Below are 17,495 nucleotides of genomic sequence, written 5' to 3'. Positions count from 1 at the left end.
ATAGAAAGGGTTGTATCGGCTAAGGTCGGTTGCTGCGCCGCTCGCATTTTACAGAGCGAAGAAAAGTCCGAGTTTTCCGTCCTTGTGTAACTTGGACCCCATGATGCGAGAGCTCGGGTTCATATCAATCGTCAACGGCGGCAGGAGATTTCGGGATATCAGATCTACAGCCTAATGGCATTCGGACTTTCGAGACCGGAGAATTCGGACGTCGAGTTGCAATGAAAGTGCATCTAATATTGCTCTCAACGTGCCACGTCGATGTACAAGTATCAGCGATAATGGTAAGCAATTGAAAGTGGTGGTGTCGATACTCATAGTAGACAATTCCTAATACCAGTCGTTTCTCTCTATAGTTAGTCTAGAGAGAGTCCCTTACTTCATGTCGTGTTGACCTATAACAGCTCAAGTGGACTGAGGTGTTTATTTATGATACCGAATCGCATGACAACGGAGTTACTCCTCAATAATGCTAATTCTATAAGGCCAACTCAAACAGGGCGGCGACGATTCAGGTGGAGTAAACGAACTCTTGACGGCAACGTTGCATCCGGGTAAAAATATAAACTTATAACAAGATGAATTCAAGAAAAAAAACCCCCCATTCAATTGACGATCTTCAATAAACAGCATGACATTTACAGTACTCCACGTGGGGGAACATCATCCTCCGGGGCCCCGGGTTACAACTCCAAAAAGCATCACAACATACCCTGTACCACCGGCCCGCCCTCCGATTGGCCCCATCTCTTGGCGGTGAACAACGGAGTTTCCGCAATCCTCGTCCAATGACGTATTTACGGGGCACATCGGTTAATCGCCGGCTTATTCGCTGTTCATGCAACAAAGCTCAGGTAACGCGATCAACTGATAAATACAGAGCAACAACACCTCCGCTCTTTCAAGATGAGGATCTGTGAGGTAGTTCCAGACATGATGTGGTCGACTAAACTCTTGTGTCTTGCGCTGCAGGCCACGTCTTCCTTCTCTCTTCCCGCCGAGATTCCTCCAGAGGAGTATCCTTCGCGTAAGGTCCGCCTAATAAACTTACCCCTGATCGCGCTAACCCTCGACAGCGCAAGGAACTGGAAAAGGAATTTGGAAAGATGCATACGCAAAAGCGCACCAATTTGTGGATCGATTGACGCTTGAAGAAAAAGTCAATGTTACGCGTGGCTTCGCGGCTGATAATGTTTGTGCTGGTAATACTGGTACGATACCGCGTCTTGGATGGCCGGGTTTGTGTCTACATGATGCGGGTAATGGAGTGAGAGCCACGGATTTTGTGAACTCGTATCCTTCTGCTTTGCATGTTGGTGCGAGTTGGGATAAGAATTTGACGTATCAGCGGGGGTACTATATGGGGAAGGAGTTCAAGGCCAAGGGAGGTTAGTACCAGTACCCAAGCGGCATGTTTCGTGGGCTGATCATGTTTAGTGAACGTTCTTCTTGGGCCCAATGTTGGACCTTTGGGAAGAACACCACTTGGTGGACGAAACTGGGAGGGCTTCTCAGTTGATCCGTACCTGACCGGCCAACTCAGCGCAGAGTCCATCATCGGCCATCAAGACGCCGGAGTCATCGCCAACGTCAAAGTCAGTACCCCGTCACATCCACCACCACCACTAACAATCCCAGCACTTCATCGCAAACGAACAAGAAACTTACCGCCGTCCCTACTTCGGCATCGAAGCAGTATCCTCCAACATCGACGACAAGACTCTTCACGAATACTACCTCTGGCCCTTTGTCGACTCCGTAAAAGCAGGCGTCGCATCGGTGATGTGTTCATACAACCGCGTCAACGGAACATATGCCTGCGAGAACAGCAAGCTCATGAATGGAATTTTGAAGACTGAGCTTGAGTTTGAAGGGTTTGTCTTGTTGGATTGGAATGCGCAGCATAACCTTGAGAGTGCGAATGCGGGGCTTGATATGGTCATGCCGATGGGGGGATTTTGGGGGGAGAATTTGACAATGGCTGTTGAGAATGGGACTGTTAAGGAGGAGAGGGTTACGGATATGGCTACAAGGTATGTCTCTCCCAACACCGAGTGAGTGATTGCTGATGGTGGTAGAATCCTGGCTGCTTGGTATCTCGTCGGCCAAGACATCGACTTCCCAACCCCCGGCATCGGAATGAAGAACCTCTCCCTTCCCCACGAACAAGTCGAAGCGCGCATCCCTGAATCACGAGCAACTTTGCTCGAGGGCGCTATCGCAGGGCACGTACTGGTCAAGAACGAGAACAAAACTCTTCCCTTTGCGGCAAAGCCCAAGATGATCTCTGTTTTTGGGTATGACGCTACCGTTGCCAAGACGAAGAATACGGATAAGCTTTTTGAACTGGGATATACGTCTTCGCCGGAGATGGGACAGGCTGTTCTTGGGACTGAAGAGCACTTTGATCAAGCTGCCAAGGGAGGGACTATTGTTTCTGGAGGTAGGGCAGCTGCTAATTCGCCGCCTTATATCAGCGATGTAAGTCTCCTCTCTCACTCTTGAGAACCTACTAACATTACATAGCCCCTCAGCGCAATCCAACAAAGGGCTGCGAAGGATGGAAGCTGGGTGAACTGGGATCTCACCTCCTCCAACCCCGACGTAAACGGCGCAACAGACGTTTGCCTCATCTTCATCAACGCCATGGCAACAGAAGGATGGGACCGCGACGGTCTTCACGACGACTTCAGCGACGCCCTGATCCTCAACGTCGCGTCGCAATGCCGCAACACGATCGTTGCAATCCACGCAGCAGGAATTCGTCTCGTTGATCAATGGATCGAACATCCCAACATCACCGCGACTATAATCGCTCATCTCCCTGGACAAGATAGTGGCGCGGCGCTTGTTAAGCTTCTTTATGGTGAGGCAGATTTCTCAGGAAAGTTGCCGTATACGTTGGCGAAGAATGAGAGCGACTATACTCCGTATAAGCCTTGTGGATTGGAGGAAGGGAGTAAGGATCCGCAGTGCGATTTTACCGAAGGTGTGTATCTTGATTACCGGTCCTTTGATGATCGGGATGTTACACCGAGATTTGAGTTTGGGTATGGCCTTAGTTACACTGAGTTTGAGTACTCTGACTTGGAACTCAAGGTTGAGGAGGCGAGTGCTTCAGCTGCTGATGACAATCTTTGGAGTACTTTTGCTACCGTTCAAGCTACCGTCTCCAACATTGGAAAGCGAGACGGCGAAGAAGTCGCTCAACTTTACGTTGCCATTCCGAATAGTCCACCCAAGCAACTCCGCGGTTTTGAAAAGGTCAAGATCAGCAAGGGAGAATCTGTCGAGATTCCATTCGAACTCACAAGACGTGACCTCAGCGTCTGGGACGTCGTCAAGCAAGATTGGACTCTTCAATCAGGAAACTACACCATTTTCGTTGGCTCCAGCAGCCGCACTCTCCCCCTAACAGAATCCTTCAACATAGAAGTTTAGAAGCCAAATCTATAAACTGTTAATTACAAAATGATACAAGAATAAACAAACGAGTTACTGTGTCCCCTCGTTACATAAACCCCCACACTGCTCAAGTATCAACCCCGGAACTCCAAATCTAGGTAATAGAACCCTCGCTTTAGCAAGCTGCGTAGATAACCAAACCTGACTACTATGCCCGTTTGTTTTACTGAGCGCCACGGAGAGTGACCACATAAAGCGGTAAACCTGACGCGGATCTTCTTCGAGAGCTTTTGTGGCGACGGTGAAGATGTAGGATAGGGAGGGCTCGGGCTTGAAGGGGGTTTCGTTGTAGGTGTCTAGGCTGGAGCAGAGGATTTGGAGGGCGTGGAAGTCGAGGGCGGCGGAGTAGACTGTCCACATGAGGCGTTTGCCGCCGGAGGATGGTGCCTTTTTGGCGAGGAGGAGGATGTCGGCGAATTCCTGTATCGTTAGTTAAATATCAATCTCTAGACTGTATGGGCTGTCATACGTCACCAAAGCTTTCGACATGTCGCCAGAGTTTCTTCAGATCGTCGTATCCACCGTGCGTTGTTGACCGTGCTAGTCTGAGGAGCTCAAGCTTGGAACCTTGACATAGATGATAGAGGCGTAAGGGCCGGTAGTTCTCTAGATCATCGAGGAGTTCGGATATAGGATATTGCTCACCCCATATCTTAGGAAGTGCTGATCGGACACTAAGGAAGAGGTGTTCATGTGAGATGTAGTCATGAACGTCGCGGGAGAGAAAGTCGAGACAAAACTGTCCGCTGTTCATGTTGCCAGTTGCTGAGTCGGCATCAAGATATCTATCTCCGTTAGCACAAGGACAATCCTTGCTGCAAGTCGACTTACAATGTGTACAGGAGCATTGCTTGAGCCACGCAAGGCAACTTCTTCTCAGTCGCCTGTCCATCATCCCGCAAATACGGCCTCAAGAACAACCGTATCCCATCAAGATGCAACAACGACGCCCCCGTAGTCTCCGAATCACAAGCCTCATATCTCATGATCAAAAACCACATCGTAAACAACGCATCAATATCACAATCCTGCTCCGGCGTCTGACAAATACGATCCAACAACGACGACAAATCCTTTAACGCCTGTGTATAATGCACCGCCGCCGAAGCCCCAAGCCGACTCGCCCTCTCTGAAGACGCACTCGCCTCAAGCAAATCCTTCGCTCGTAACTCCATATTCGCAACCGCGATAAAACTCCTCATCACGCCAGGATACAGACTCGCGATATTCGCATAGATATACGAGAAACAACTCCACGGCCAGAGTTTCCCATAACTCACCACCATGGTTGAGTAAGGGATATACGCAAAAGCCGCTCTGTCCTGCTCACTCAACTGCAGCGAATTCGCAAGCGGTACATGCGCCGCCGATAAATTCACCCGTTGTCCTTCATAACTCGCCGGTGAAGCAGGACTTCCAGAGTCAAAGCTCGCAGGCGATTCACTCGAAGCAAGGAACCTCGGACTTCCATACGCAGGACTAGAAACCCCTTTCCCCCTTGCACTGAGTGCTTGGCCTGGTTCGAGCCATTCACACCTATTAGGACTGTTCTCACAGCGTTTACAAACAGGTCTTTGTTCATCACACTTGACTTTTCGAATACGACATGTTAAACAACCTGAAAATATTTTGTGAGTAGCGATATCGGAGAGGAGGGTGTTGTGTCCCGAGCGTACCGTTTTTGGAACGCGCTTTTCGGCGATCTGCGATGGGGGAGGGCATGGCGAGCGGAGATATGACCCGGGAATAGAGACGCGCTGTGCAGATAACATGGGATAGTGTACTTCGTTTATGTTGTGTAATTGTGATGCAACATGAACTGAATCAGCTTTTTTCTTCCTCAGGGCGTTAAAGTCTGGGCTTAGCGGGGGCTTTGGGATTGGGGATTGGGGATTGGGGATTGGGGAGATGGCAGAAATTTGAGATGGTTTGCATGGGGGATGTTCCAAGGATGAGGGATGTCGGGGGAAGATGCCGATGAATTGAGTTTGTGTTAGTACGGAAATAGCTAGTCCTGATTACTATTCCCAAGTTCTTTGTGTCTCTCGTTTCATTGTATATTCTGTCACATAAGATCTACAACCGTGTATCCGAGTTACATTGTATCCAAGACCAGGTTCGACAAGTCAAACGATCTCATTATCTCTTCCTGCAACACAAATCGACAATATGAAGGACATTCAGCTTATTCATCCTCCCCGAGAAAATCTTCTCCTCATAATCAGCCTCAACTGCGATAACACATCCCCAACTTCTCATTGGACCCCTCGGCTAACTTTAGTGGCCGTCGGTTTACGTTACCCGTCGGAAAACTGCCACACAGACCCCCTGAAGGTCCCTGTAAGAAAAACTAGCCGAAAATAGCCATAGCGGGACACTTTCTGTCTCGCGGAGTTTCCTGATTCATGTTGGCGGGCGTCATGAATTCAGCCTGGATTGTGTCATGACCCAGGAGCTAGACACAGCTCTTATAAGCTGGCCAAGCCCGGGGTAGTTATTTCCTGGGGTAACTCCATTGTGATTACGAACAGGGCAACATGTCTTCCAACGAGCAGCTTTACGAGAAGATCTCCAAGTCTGTCGCTCATCATGAGCAGGACTTGGCAGACATTTGCAAAAAGGTGCATCACTCCAACAGCCTCGACAAATCTCATCTAACATGTTAGATCCATGAAAACCCAGAGTTCAACTACAAAGAGTTCAAAGCCCACGACAACATCTGCGACCTCATGCACCGTCTCGGCTACAACGTCAAACGCTCCGCCTACGGCATCCAAACCTCCTTCGAAGTCGAATCCGGCCAGAACGGGAAACTCATCGTCTTCAACGCAGAATACGACGCTCTCCCCGGTCTAGGCCACGCCTGCGGCCACAACCTCATCGCAACAAGTTCCATCGCCGCATTCATCGCCACCGCCGAAACAATACGTTCCTCCAACATCCCCGGCCGCGTTCGTCTCCTCGGTACACCGGCCGAAGAAGGCGGAGGTGGAAAAGTCCATCTTATAAAAGCAGGTGCTTACGAGGGTGTAGATGCTTGTTTAATGGCTCATCCTACAGGGAGGTTGTCGCCGCAGGGGGAGAAGAATATCGATGGTGTTTCGGCGGCGAGATCGAGTGCGAGGAGGCAGATGAAGGTGGCATTCACGGGACAGAATGCTCATGCGGGGAATACGCCCTGGCATGGGAAGAATGCGCTCGATGCGGTTGTTTCATCTTATGTGAACATTTCACTGCTGAGACAGCAGATTCAACCAACAGAGAGAATTCACGGTGTTATTAGGAATGGAGGTGCTGAACCGAATATTATTCCGGATTCGACGAATTTGGAGTATTATTTGAGAGCGGCGGGTGTTGATCAGATTAAGGAGCTTACGGGGAGGGTTGAGGCTTGCTTCAAGGCTGGGGCTATTGCGACGGGGTGTGAAGTCAAGTGCAGCTGTGAATCGTGAGTTTACCTTTTTGGGGGAGAGACTTGAGCTGACAAGAAGCAGAGATCAAGATTATATGGAGCTTCGCCCTAATATCTCCATGTCTAACGAGTTTACAAAACACATGCAGGCTTTTGGCAGAGATTACATCGGAGACGCGAATCAGCCACCAATGGGTGCATCAACAGATATGGGTAAGTCCAATACGTCCTCAACTGCAAGCACGACTAACATTCTCAGGCAACGTGACATACTGCCTCCCCGGTATTCATCCAATGTTCGCCGTCGGAACAGACGATCCTATGATTCAACCTCATACACCAAAATTTGCGGAAGCAGCTGGAACGAGGGAAGCGTTCGAGAGAGCCTTGGATTGTGCAAAGGGATTAGCAGCTACTGCTTGTGAGATGTTACGTCAGCCTGAGTTGATGGATCAGGCGAGGGATGAGTTTAAGAGGGATGTTGAGCCGATTGGTTACAGACTTTAGATCGCCTAATTTATGAGATAAGAAGCCTTGATTATACTGTTATGTCATCTTAATTAGAGTTCTGTCGTAGCAAGGGAGACCGCGTAGTGATTCCCCTTCGAGTAATTGTTGATATCGTCCATGTGACAAGCCTGCATATGCATGTCTCTGACATTGTAAATAATGCATCTTCATTATCTCGCCGCCGCGGAACCATGATGGGGAACTATCAGCGTACCTATCCCCCATAACTTACTTCGCCTTCCTCCGCCCCTGCATTCCGGCGCATCATTCCCAAAAAGTCGGGTCTGTCGCAACAGATGGCCGACACTATCTATTAGCCGAGTCAACCAATCGGCAACGCCTCAACCTTACTTTGCCGACTCAACCAATTATCACACGATGATATCCGAGCTGGAGAAACTAGCAGTACGGCTCTTTTAAACGGGTAGTGAAATGACTTCAATTCTCAACCTCTGAATGTTACTTCACTCCTTGATCAAAACGTCAGTGCTGAGATAAAATCCCCAGACTTATCTGGAGTTTATGCGGGGGTGGAGATATCTTATCCAAGTTGGGAACAAGAGATAAAGCCACTGGATCTAGATGCTCGCTTGGATATCTACTTAACTGGCTTCGATTCCTCCCAACTCATCATCAAACTTCAACTTTTGTTCTTTCGTTCAACATTTATTACAGTTTACTTCAACATTATGGCTTCTGATAAAGAAGATAAGATTAACGTCCCGGCTCAGGACCCTGATGCTAAGATGGGTGAGACGTTGAGTCTTCAGGGGTCGATGCAGGTTGCGGAGGAGGGAGTTGATAACCACTATAGAGGAAGAAAGGTTCTTCGAAGAATCGATCTTTGGTAAGTAGCCCTTCACACGTGGAGATGAAGAGTGTTAACGTTGGTGTCAAGTCTTATGCCCCTTCTTCTCGTATCATATACACTCCAGTTCCTTGACAAGCAGTCACTCAACTTTGCTTCTATCATGGGCATCATCGACGACTTGGTCAGTATACATCGATCGAGGAGTACCTAACATTCACTGACATCGTCAGGACCTCGTCGGATCAAGATACAGCTGGTGCAGCAGCGCCTTCTACTTCGGCTACCTCGCCTTCAGCTACCCAGCGTCGTGGCTAATGGTCCGTCTGCCCCTGGGCAAATACCTCGCTGGATCAAGGTAAATACCCTCCAACTATCTGAATATCCACAAACTCCTGCTAACGCTTCGCAGTCTCGCCTGGGCCATTATCCTCTGCTGCCACGCCGCAGTCCAAAGTTTCCCCGGTCTTCTAGTCGCTCGTTTCTTCCTCGGTGTAGCAGAAGCCTCCATCTCGCCTGGCTTCTCCCTTATCACTGGAATGTGGTATAAGCGTGAGGAACAACCTTTCCGACATGGTATTTGGTTCTTGGGTAATGCCATTGCAACTTCGTTTGGAGGTCTTTTGGCTTATGGTATCGCTCATATTGGTGGTGCCCTCGAGGCTTGGAGAGTAAGTCATCCCGCCTAATTTGTTCCTGCATGGTGACTGACTTTTGTCTACAGTGGCTCTTCATCATCTTCGGTCTCATCACCCTCGTCTGGGCCATCGTCCTAGCCATCTTCCTCCCCGATACCCCCGACAACGCACGCTTCCTCGATCAACAACAACGCATCGATGCCGTCGATCGTATTCGAAGCAACCAAACTGGTATGAAGAACAACAGCTTCAAGTGGGAGCAGGTCCGAGAGGTCATCAAGGACCCTAATGTCCTGCTGTTGATGGTCTTCCAAATTGCTTTCAGCATTCCCAATGGTGCACACACAACAGTAAGCGATATGATCCAACGGCATGTCAGTACACTAACAGTGGTACAGTTCAGCAGTCTTGTCATGGCAGGCTTCGGCTTCAGCCGTTTCCAGGTCTACCTTCTCAACATGCCCATGGGTGCTATCCTTGCTTTCTTCGCCCTCGGCTCCACATACCTTTGCAGTCGTTTCAACGGCTACCGAACCATTATTGGCGCATGCCTCAGCTTGATCAGGTAAGCATCTCCGACCGTGTGTAACTTCACCATCTAACTGTAATAGTTTGGCTGGCTCGCTTCTTGTTCGCTACGGCCCCAACCAAGGAAGTCAACTCTTCGGACTGTGGATCTTCGTTGCATTTGCTGCTGGTTTCCCCATTTCCTTGTCAATGGTTGCTTCCAACGTCGCTGGCTTTACCAAGAAGAGTGTTGCCTCCGCGATGATGTTCATGGCATACACAACTGGTAACATCATCGGCCCTTTTCTGTTCTTCCCCCGAGAGGCCCCCGAGTACTCGGTAAGTCGACCAGTCATTAAGACCAAGGTATTTATGTGGAATAAAGCTGACATCATGGATTATAGAGCGGTTTCTTGGCGACTTCGGTCTGCTTCGGCATTTCGACCGTTACCATGATTGTTCTCCGATTCGTTTTGATCGCTGAGAATAAGCGACGCGATAAGCTTCAACAGACGAGCTCTGGTCTTCGGGATGAGACGGAGTATCTTGAGATCTCTGATGTTACTGATAGGAAGAACCTCAACTTCCGTTATGTTTACTAAGCATTGCAAGGAGGTGAGAGAGGACAGTTCATCGGAGCCGGACAGTTAATATTATTATTCCAAGCAGATGCAATTTACACACCACTGATAGTTTTATACAATTTCCCTCTGTAGCAACGTACTCATAGGCCCATGCTCTATTATGGAGATTCTTGACACTACGGCTCACGCAATTCATCTTTTCCAAATCCCTTCACTCCCAAGCTGAAGTGTTGAGATTCCAGGACAGTTCCTTCGGTCCTTGACCCCCAGAAATAGTTATTCCTTTCGCACGTGGCAGGCCAAGGCTTACTGCATACCCCTTGTCGGTATTGAGCCACCATTGTGGCTAATAAAGCCTTGGAACGCATGCTTGGGGTAATACAAACATCTTTATTTCGAACGCTGCTTCCGGAAACTCTCCGCCTGTCGGCTATGCATGGACAATGGTCTGAATGAAGCTGTTTACCCGTCTTCACAGGCTCGTATCTCTTTCGGGCCTTGTAAGTCCGCGACTGTATGACCGACCCTCCACGTCCTGTCCAGAAATTTTGACAATGTCTGCAGATATAAGAGAGAACGCATGCATCATGTCATGCTAAGACCCAACAAGCCTCTTGTTCGTCATTGCCAATGTCATTGTCAGTCACAATTACCGGTTCATTATGGCACTCCACTTCCTCACCATCTTGGTCCTGGCTATCTCAGTCACGAGCGCGTTTCTCATCACTGACAAAGACGTCAGGTGTCGCAGCGGTCCAACTACAAGTCACGCTATCCAGAGAGAGTTCACCAAGGGTACTGATGTAACCATCACCTGCCAAACGGAGGGCACCAACATCAAAGGCAACACCCTCTGGGACAAGACGACGTTCGGATGTTATGTTTCCGATTACTACGTCGCTACAGGATCAAGTGGTTACGTGACTTCAAAGTGCCGTTCGTGTAAATCGCCCAAGTCGAATGCGGCGACTGTCAACCTCATCGCTAGCTTTGAGGGATTCAGACCCGATGTTTGTGAGTCAAATCCTTTAGGCGATGTTCTCTTCGACTAAGACTGACTGTCGCAGATAACGACCCAACTGGCAATCCAACCGTTGGATACGGTCATCTTTGTGATGCGCCTCAGTGTAGTGAAGTAAAGTATCCCATCCCGCTTTCTGTGGTGAATGGAAAGAAATTATTGGCAGATGACATGGAGGTTCGTTATCATCGCTAGCAGAATGGGTCTTTATCACTAACAAACTCGCTTCTGAAGGAGTTCGAAGTCTGCATCACAGCCATGTTGAGCAGCAAAGCAAGGCTCAACAGGAACCAATATGGCGCTCTCATCAGTTGGGCATTCAACATGGGCTGCGGCAATGCTGAATCGTCAACTCTTGTTGAACGTCTCAACAACGGGGAAGATCCCAACACGGTCATCTCGCAGGAACTACCTCAGTGGGTATATGCCAGTGGCCAAAGGCTTCCGGGCTTGGTTCGTCGACGCAATGCGGAGATTGAGTTGGCCCGGAAGCCAACCCGCCGTAGAGCTTTACCGAAGAGGTGCCAAGTCCTGTAATGCTCTTCAAGCCCCTTGAGTGGTGTCTGGGGTAATCAAACTTGATGGCATTCGCAGGCTTCCTTGGCTTGAAGCATGACTCATGTTAGCTAGGAGGACGAAGCCAGAGTTCAAACGGGGAGTGAGCATGAGCACGCACTTAATGCATCTCGTATTGTCGTGAAATCTCTCCAGAACTAAACTTTGAACATACATCATCCACCATCCCCTGTCCAATCGCAGCTTGATAGCTTTCTGACTTGGTAGCACACCACGGCATCAACATACGATGAGCCTCAATCGTCACAATCCCATATAACTCCCACGCGTCATCCCCCGAACTCGATGGTGTAGCCGTACTAGGCGTACTAACAGATTCTGCCGATGCTTCACTCTGCCTTGGCCTAACATACCACTGTGTCCAGCTAATCACACCCGCAGGTGCATCAACTCTCGAGACTATCCCATTCGGTACCCTCTGGAAGATAATCGGCCATTTCAAATCCCTCTGAACGCCGGGTCCAAGTCTCATTACCTCATAAGCTTGGTAACAACGTAAACTCTGGCCTGGATCTGATGAGTCGAAGAAATGATCATTCGCGACGAGTTCATAGTCTAGATGTGACTTTTCCCAAGATCTCATGCCGGGATTGTGTCGTAAGACGGGTTCGTATGTTTGAACGTAGTCGAGAACAGCTTGGTGAGGAATGTGGAGGGGTATTGGGACGTTGACGAAGCAGTGGTGCTGCGAGCGCATGCTCGCTTATATTGCCGCGAGCTAGAAGCTGTCAGACATCGTGGCGGATTCGCTGTTCCAGCTTATCTTACGGCGAATGAAGGCCCTGGCTGTCCCTTAATTGAACTGACTCAAGTTCTAAGCGTCACCTTTGCGACAAATCTAGCGAAAGTGGCGTAAAGGGCACTCGAGAATTTGTCGTATAGTGTGGCAATAGGAGGATTGGTGACTGTACAGATCGATAACAGAAGAATGACGAAGTTATCGCCAAGATGCCGAACACGAGCGGCACGACTCAAGCACGCCAGGTCTAGATTGACAGGACTGTGGGGACGCCATGGGAATCTGGCCAATTACCTCAATAGCAAGCATGGAAAGTTCCGTTGAGTCTATTTATAGATGTCTAAATATCCACTGTCAGACTGAGTGAGGAGAAATCTGGGAACTCATGCAGCTCATCTAATAATTATGTTCTTATCTTGCAGCATGATCTAGCATTTTGATGAGCTCATATCTAAGATAGTCACTTGCGTTAAGAGTATGATATAGCTCGGCCAACTTCCTATACGGGCTTGAAAGCCGTTATCATCGCTTACCACGGAAGCTTACGAGCCGGGCCGCGAAACGTGAAACGTCAAACGTCAAACATACCGGATATACTTTGAGCTCAATTGATGAATATGCTTATTTACATCTGCGCCTCGTCCAATTCGGATCAATTGGATGGACTATTTTAACCCCAGCCGCTGATCATGGAAGCACCACGATAATACTGATACCCTATACCGAAGTCAATGCCGGACGTGAAGTTCATGTCAGCTCCCTTTACAAACTAAGAGCATAACTTATAATCGACAGTCATTCTCTCTTATCGGCCCAGCACGTCCCCAAAATGTCACGAGACGTCGGTGGTTCGATGTCAGGAAACAATTCGTTCAGGGTCTGGTCCGGAGTGAAATCATCTTGGGTACAACGGTGTCTGGGTTCCTATTCAAACTATTTATCGATGCTGAGTGGATGACGCCCTGCGCCCTTTCAACTAACCGTCAGTCAGCCTTTCCGAGGTCAGTTTGAAATGGGTTAATAGATGAGTGCACACTAGCAACAGCTTCGTCAAAGGCGCCATCTTTGTCGATTTCAGGTACTTTGACGAGCTTAAACTTAGCCGCCGACGCTTTGAAGCACGTTACTCACGAATAATTGTCTTATAAGATTTCTGAACACCTGAACGGAGACCGTGAGTTCAGTGGGCTGTGTGACAGTCATGGCGTGCTGGATTTGGGCAACGTATCACTGTTCGTTGGCACAGCCGGACACATTGATCAATTGCAGAGGTAAAGAGAGTTCACTGTTCGTCGGTAGAGTAGGGGGTGTTGACTCAGCGTAGAGAGTCAAGTAGGTGACGAGGAACTGGAGTGGAGCTGGGAGCATGCTTTCAATTAGGTTTATCATGAATCAGAACAACACGACTCCGAGCCACAAATGATGGTATGCCGTTGAAGCTCCTTAAAGTTCTGGTGTCCCTTTCGTAAGCGGACTTTTGAACATCAGTTGGTCCAACTTGAACAAGTGACTATGTACATGAGCTTGATTACCGACAGTATTTGCCGCTACTGGAAACGCTCCGACCGGGCAATAAAACTTTGAACGTCTATCTTTAAAATTGAGGGAATAGTCTCATTCCCATGTGCGGCTACCTGTCAGTTCAGATCATCTGGATTAAACCCTGGTGATGAATCATTAACTAACCCACCTCGATATGACCTACACTACAGAGTACAGTGATCCAGAGCTCACCTGCGGCAGCCACTGTCAAGTCAATACCCTATACCCACCGAAGTCAATGCCAACCTCAAAATTTACGTCTGCTTACTTTGCAAACTAAGAGCATAACTTGTAAACAGACGCGTGTCGATGCTTGTACTTGAGCTTTATTATCGCCTGATTAAAGGTTAATTGCAGATATCTCACCAACAAGGTTGATAACGAAGCCTCAATCCACCAATAGGCTCTAGTGATAGAAGATGTCGACACATGAACTGATTGAGCAGACCCCTGAAACACTCCAGGCAACTCTATCCGAGTGCGAACTATACGTAGCCTTGTAGGGTAAAGCGACACCCTCAGCCTCAATCAAAGGTCCCAGATCATCCCACAACGCGCACTGGGCCTATTGCCCGCGGAGCCCGACGGATGAGTCCAGCCATGATTGACCAATCACGACCACGCAAGCGTCCGCGTCAGGGACAAGGGCCACGACGACGAACGGAAAAAGGCTAGCTGATTGGCTGAATAACCCTGTCCAACTTCCATGAAGCCAGCCGAGCGTGTCACCGTCTGACAGTGCTTGGTTTGACTATTTTAATGAACCTTGTATAGAATTGGTGTTTGTTATGCTTCTGCTGGTTATAGTTAAAGAGCTTAATTCGCTGATCCGTAAAAACTCAACTTTCTTTCATCTGCCGAGTGTTGCAGTTGCACTATATCGATAAACATGATCGGCCGCCTGCGTAGCAAGAAGAGCACCAAAAGTCTAAACGACAAGGACAAGGTGTTGAGGAAGCTCAGCCCTATGTGAGTGCTACCTGCACGTTCAAAGCCAAAACTAATATCTCGCTCAGTGAATGCCTCCAATCTGTCCACCATTCACTAGGAGCAATTATTGGATGCGCGATATCATGTCGCTATCATATTCCCGAAGCACTCCTTACCTCGGATACTGCAGCATTGCAAAATATTGTTGAGAATGCATTCGCCCGCGCTATTCTCCAGCATCCGCTGTTCACGGTTGGGCGAATTAACGTGGACTCCAAAAAGCCATACTGGGTGCGCCTTGATCAAATCGACTTGAATAACCATATCGAATGGCGGACGGTCGCTGATCAAGAAACATACGAAAAGATACTTCATGATGCCTTGGAATGGCAAGTCAACAAATCCTATACGAATCTCGAGACACGGCCTGGTTGGAGGGCAACGATACTGAAATCTGCCGAGTCCAACTTTATCGACGTGGTGTTTGCTTGGGATCATACGCCAGCGGATGGTAAAAGCGGCAAGATGTTTCATGACAGCTTTTTCACTTGTCTCAATACACCAGATGACAACGCCGTGATCTTCAGAGACCGCGTCTTCGAGGTCCCAAACGCCGAACTCACGCCTGCATTGCATCACTTGATCAAGCTACCCGTCTCCCTACATTTTATCGTCGGCGAATTCGGGCGGGACATTATCTCTGGGATGAAAGCGAAGGAACTACCGCATATGGCAACTTGGGCACCAATACCGACAGAACCATCCAAGACAAATATGGTGACGATGAAAGTTACGAAAAGGGCATTGAAGCCTGTGCTCGACACCTGTCGTCAGCACGGCACGACTTTGACAGGGCTTATGCACGCGCTCATTGCGGTATCAATGGCGACAAGACTTTCGGAAATCAAGGCTCCAGCATTCTTATGCGGTACACCTGTTTGTCTGAGACAATTTCAAAAGCCAGGACATCCGAGCATCGATATGAACAAGACGGCGATCAACAGCGTGGCATACTGGCCGTTTAGGTTTGACGGGGAACTCGTTGCAAAAGTTCGGGAACAAATCAATGAGGCTCAAACCAAGCCAGATATGAACACAAATCTGGAAGCGACAGTCTGGTCCTCCGCGAAAGCTATACGAGACGGTTTATCTGCCAAGCTGGACTTTGGTACCAAGAACGATCACATCGGTTTAGCCAAGTTTGTCAAAGACTGGCAGTCTTTCGTCAAAGACCATGGTAAAACGCGATCTTATTCTTGGGAGATCAGTAACCTTGGTGTTACACAGGGCAGAGCGGATGGCGATGGTGATAAGTGGTCTATTGAGAGTGCTACGTTTACTCAAACTGCGCCGACGTTTGGTTCGGCTTTGACATTCAGCGTCATCTCTGTTAAGGGCGGGGGTCTGGTTGTGACGAATACGTGGCAAGTTGGGGTTGTTGATGAGGAATTGGCTCTTGGTGTGAGTTCGGATGTTGAAGGTTGGTTGAACGAGTTGGGGAATACGGGCAGTATCCACTTTGGGGCGGGTGGCATGTCAAGCTGAGGATAGGCAGTTAGATTGTTGGTGTCAGTGGAGGAAGTTTGTCTCAGTGCGGGTACAGAGTGATACCATTTTGTTAGCGATTCAATGCTTGTGTTCAATATACCTAGTGCTATATCGCCTGCACTGGCCAGCTATTCCTAAATTAGAGCCCGAAAAAAATCCCAAAGGATACATTTGTAGCCTTTATTATGTCTCAGGATATTTTCAACGATTTCCTAGTTGGCCTTTCTCGAGCTTTCGTAGCATATACATGTTTGTCAGGATGCCTTGATCGAGTATCTCGCCACGAGCGATGCAACCAACAGACTATCAGAACACTCCATAGTAAATATGCAACCACGAAAGCCAATGATTCAATAGATTCTACTTCTAAACTCACAGACCCTAGCCCATAGGAAGTTCCCCAAGAACCAAGGTCGAGGTTATCGCTATAGAACAGCCCTGGAGGAGGTGGCAACGATTTTGCCAAGGCCGCCTTGCATTCCCCAGAGATGTGTCCAGCTTTCTGACAGATAAGATTAGAGTGGTTCATACCTATAAGAATAGGTCGCTTACGGAGTCTTCCCTGCACTGATCTAGGTAGTCCTTCAGGGCTGACCACTCGGCGAGTCTGAGCTGTTTGTCTGAGAGCAGCAGGCCACGGAAAGCTGGAAGAAGAGCGGCAATTGACACTGCTGTGCTGATAAAAGCAAGGATCCAGCCACAGAGAGACAGGAAGTATTTTCGAAATAGTATTCTAAAGCCTTGGGTCCTGGACTCGGGTTGATGGTCAGCCGGCCCCAGCTCGACGTCTCGTGGCAGAGGCATCGAGTCTTGGCTTGTCCCAGGTTCATCGTCTGTTACCATTGAGATACACAGTTTTCCGGAAGACTCCTGGTAGGAGAGAAGTGTTTTTAGATAATAGGATGGCGAGATTGAAGAGCATAATTAACGCGTTTAGATGAAAGCGAAGGTCATACAGCGCGGCCAATTGTCAAGAGGGGCAGCTGAGCTTCGTGGCTTGCTCTAGCCAACCAGAAGTAATAATCACCTTGGCATAGCCACCGGCAAGGTTGACAAAGAGGCAAGAGCATTTTTTATCCCCTGTGCTATTTGCTACGGTCCTAATTCTGCCTAAATTAAGCAAATGATGACTTTATTGGTTGCTTCAATCAGTTGTTAACCGCCTCTGAGACGGGGCTTGATTATGGAGGGCTCAGGCTTATTTATCAACGACGA

The 17,495-nt window shown here is 48.7% G+C and overlaps 8 protein-coding genes across 8 annotated transcripts; 5 read left to right on the top strand and 3 right to left on the bottom strand.

Moving 5' to 3' along the window:
- Positions 1 to 936: 936 nt before the first annotated feature.
- Positions 937 to 3,441, top strand: BKA55DRAFT_527551 (glycoside hydrolase superfamily; the record flags this gene model as incomplete). The annotated part of the gene is made up of 6 exons (XM_046188934.1): positions 937 to 1,027; positions 1,077 to 1,388; positions 1,438 to 1,595; positions 1,639 to 2,033; positions 2,079 to 2,481; positions 2,527 to 3,441. The coding sequence occupies 6 exons, from the start codon at positions 937 to 939 to the stop codon at positions 3,439 to 3,441; spliced, it is 2,274 nt and encodes a 757-aa protein (XP_046042396.1).
- A 54-nt stretch (positions 3,442 to 3,495) lies between these two features.
- BKA55DRAFT_545920 (uncharacterized protein) lies at positions 3,496 to 5,187 on the bottom strand (the record flags this gene model as incomplete). Its single annotated transcript, XM_046190860.1, has 4 exons — positions 3,496 to 3,885; positions 3,935 to 4,250; positions 4,297 to 5,083; positions 5,142 to 5,187. The coding sequence occupies 4 exons, from the start codon at positions 5,185 to 5,187 to the stop codon at positions 3,496 to 3,498; spliced, it is 1,539 nt and encodes a 512-aa protein (XP_046042395.1).
- Positions 5,188 to 5,564: 377 nt separating this feature from the next.
- On the top strand, positions 5,565 to 7,419 carry BKA55DRAFT_680917 (uncharacterized protein). Its single transcript, XM_046198234.1, has 4 exons — positions 5,565 to 6,086; positions 6,132 to 6,913; positions 6,960 to 7,090; positions 7,137 to 7,419. Exons 1-4 carry the CDS (start codon positions 6,003 to 6,005, stop codon positions 7,382 to 7,384), a joined length of 1,245 nt encoding a protein of 414 aa, XP_046042394.1. The 5' UTR covers positions 5,565 to 6,002; the 3' UTR covers positions 7,385 to 7,419.
- A 657-nt stretch (positions 7,420 to 8,076) lies between these two features.
- On the top strand, positions 8,077 to 9,942 carry BKA55DRAFT_527573 (major facilitator superfamily domain-containing protein; the record flags this gene model as incomplete). The annotated part of the gene is made up of 8 exons (XM_046188937.1): positions 8,077 to 8,234; positions 8,286 to 8,379; positions 8,429 to 8,553; positions 8,608 to 8,866; positions 8,920 to 9,183; positions 9,232 to 9,398; positions 9,445 to 9,679; positions 9,745 to 9,942. 8 exons carry the CDS (start codon positions 8,077 to 8,079, stop codon positions 9,940 to 9,942), a joined length of 1,500 nt encoding a protein of 499 aa, XP_046042393.1.
- A 644-nt stretch (positions 9,943 to 10,586) lies between these two features.
- Positions 10,587 to 11,482, top strand: BKA55DRAFT_599290 (lysozyme-like domain-containing protein; the record flags this gene model as incomplete). Its single annotated transcript, XM_046196374.1, has 3 exons — positions 10,587 to 10,938; positions 10,992 to 11,122; positions 11,180 to 11,482. The coding sequence occupies 3 exons, from the start codon at positions 10,587 to 10,589 to the stop codon at positions 11,480 to 11,482; spliced, it is 786 nt and encodes a 261-aa protein (XP_046042392.1).
- Positions 11,483 to 11,610: 128 nt separating this feature from the next.
- Positions 11,611 to 12,463, bottom strand: BKA55DRAFT_584463 (uncharacterized protein). The gene is made up of 2 exons (XM_046194331.1): positions 12,290 to 12,463; positions 11,611 to 12,239 (listed from the first exon to the last, which is right to left on the bottom strand). Exon 2 carries the CDS (start codon positions 12,216 to 12,218, stop codon positions 11,622 to 11,624), a length of 597 nt encoding a protein of 198 aa, XP_046042391.1. The 5' UTR covers positions 12,219 to 12,239; positions 12,290 to 12,463; the 3' UTR covers positions 11,611 to 11,621.
- Positions 12,464 to 14,691: 2,228 nt separating this feature from the next.
- Positions 14,692 to 16,277, top strand: BKA55DRAFT_668052 (alcohol acetyltransferase-domain-containing protein; the record flags this gene model as incomplete). Its single annotated transcript, XM_046197873.1, has 2 exons — positions 14,692 to 14,771; positions 14,819 to 16,277. The coding sequence occupies 2 exons, from the start codon at positions 14,692 to 14,694 to the stop codon at positions 16,275 to 16,277; spliced, it is 1,539 nt and encodes a 512-aa protein (XP_046042390.1).
- A 74-nt stretch (positions 16,278 to 16,351) lies between these two features.
- Positions 16,352 to 17,236, bottom strand: BKA55DRAFT_584460 (uncharacterized protein). Its single transcript, XM_046194330.1, has 2 exons — positions 16,833 to 17,236; positions 16,352 to 16,782 (listed from the first exon to the last, which is right to left on the bottom strand). Exons 1-2 carry the CDS (start codon positions 17,121 to 17,123, stop codon positions 16,471 to 16,473), a joined length of 603 nt encoding a protein of 200 aa, XP_046042389.1. The 5' UTR covers positions 17,124 to 17,236; the 3' UTR covers positions 16,352 to 16,470.
- Positions 17,237 to 17,495: the final 259 nt, after the last annotated feature.

This window comes from Fusarium redolens (genome assembly GCF_020744475.1).
Source record: "Fusarium redolens strain MPI-CAGE-AT-0023 chromosome Unknown BKA55scaffold_26, whole genome shotgun sequence".
Classification (NCBI taxonomy): Eukaryota; Fungi; Ascomycota; class Sordariomycetes; order Hypocreales; family Nectriaceae; genus Fusarium; species Fusarium redolens.
Note: the sequence above shows the minus strand (reverse complement) of the source record. Positions and strands in the feature narration are given on the sequence as shown.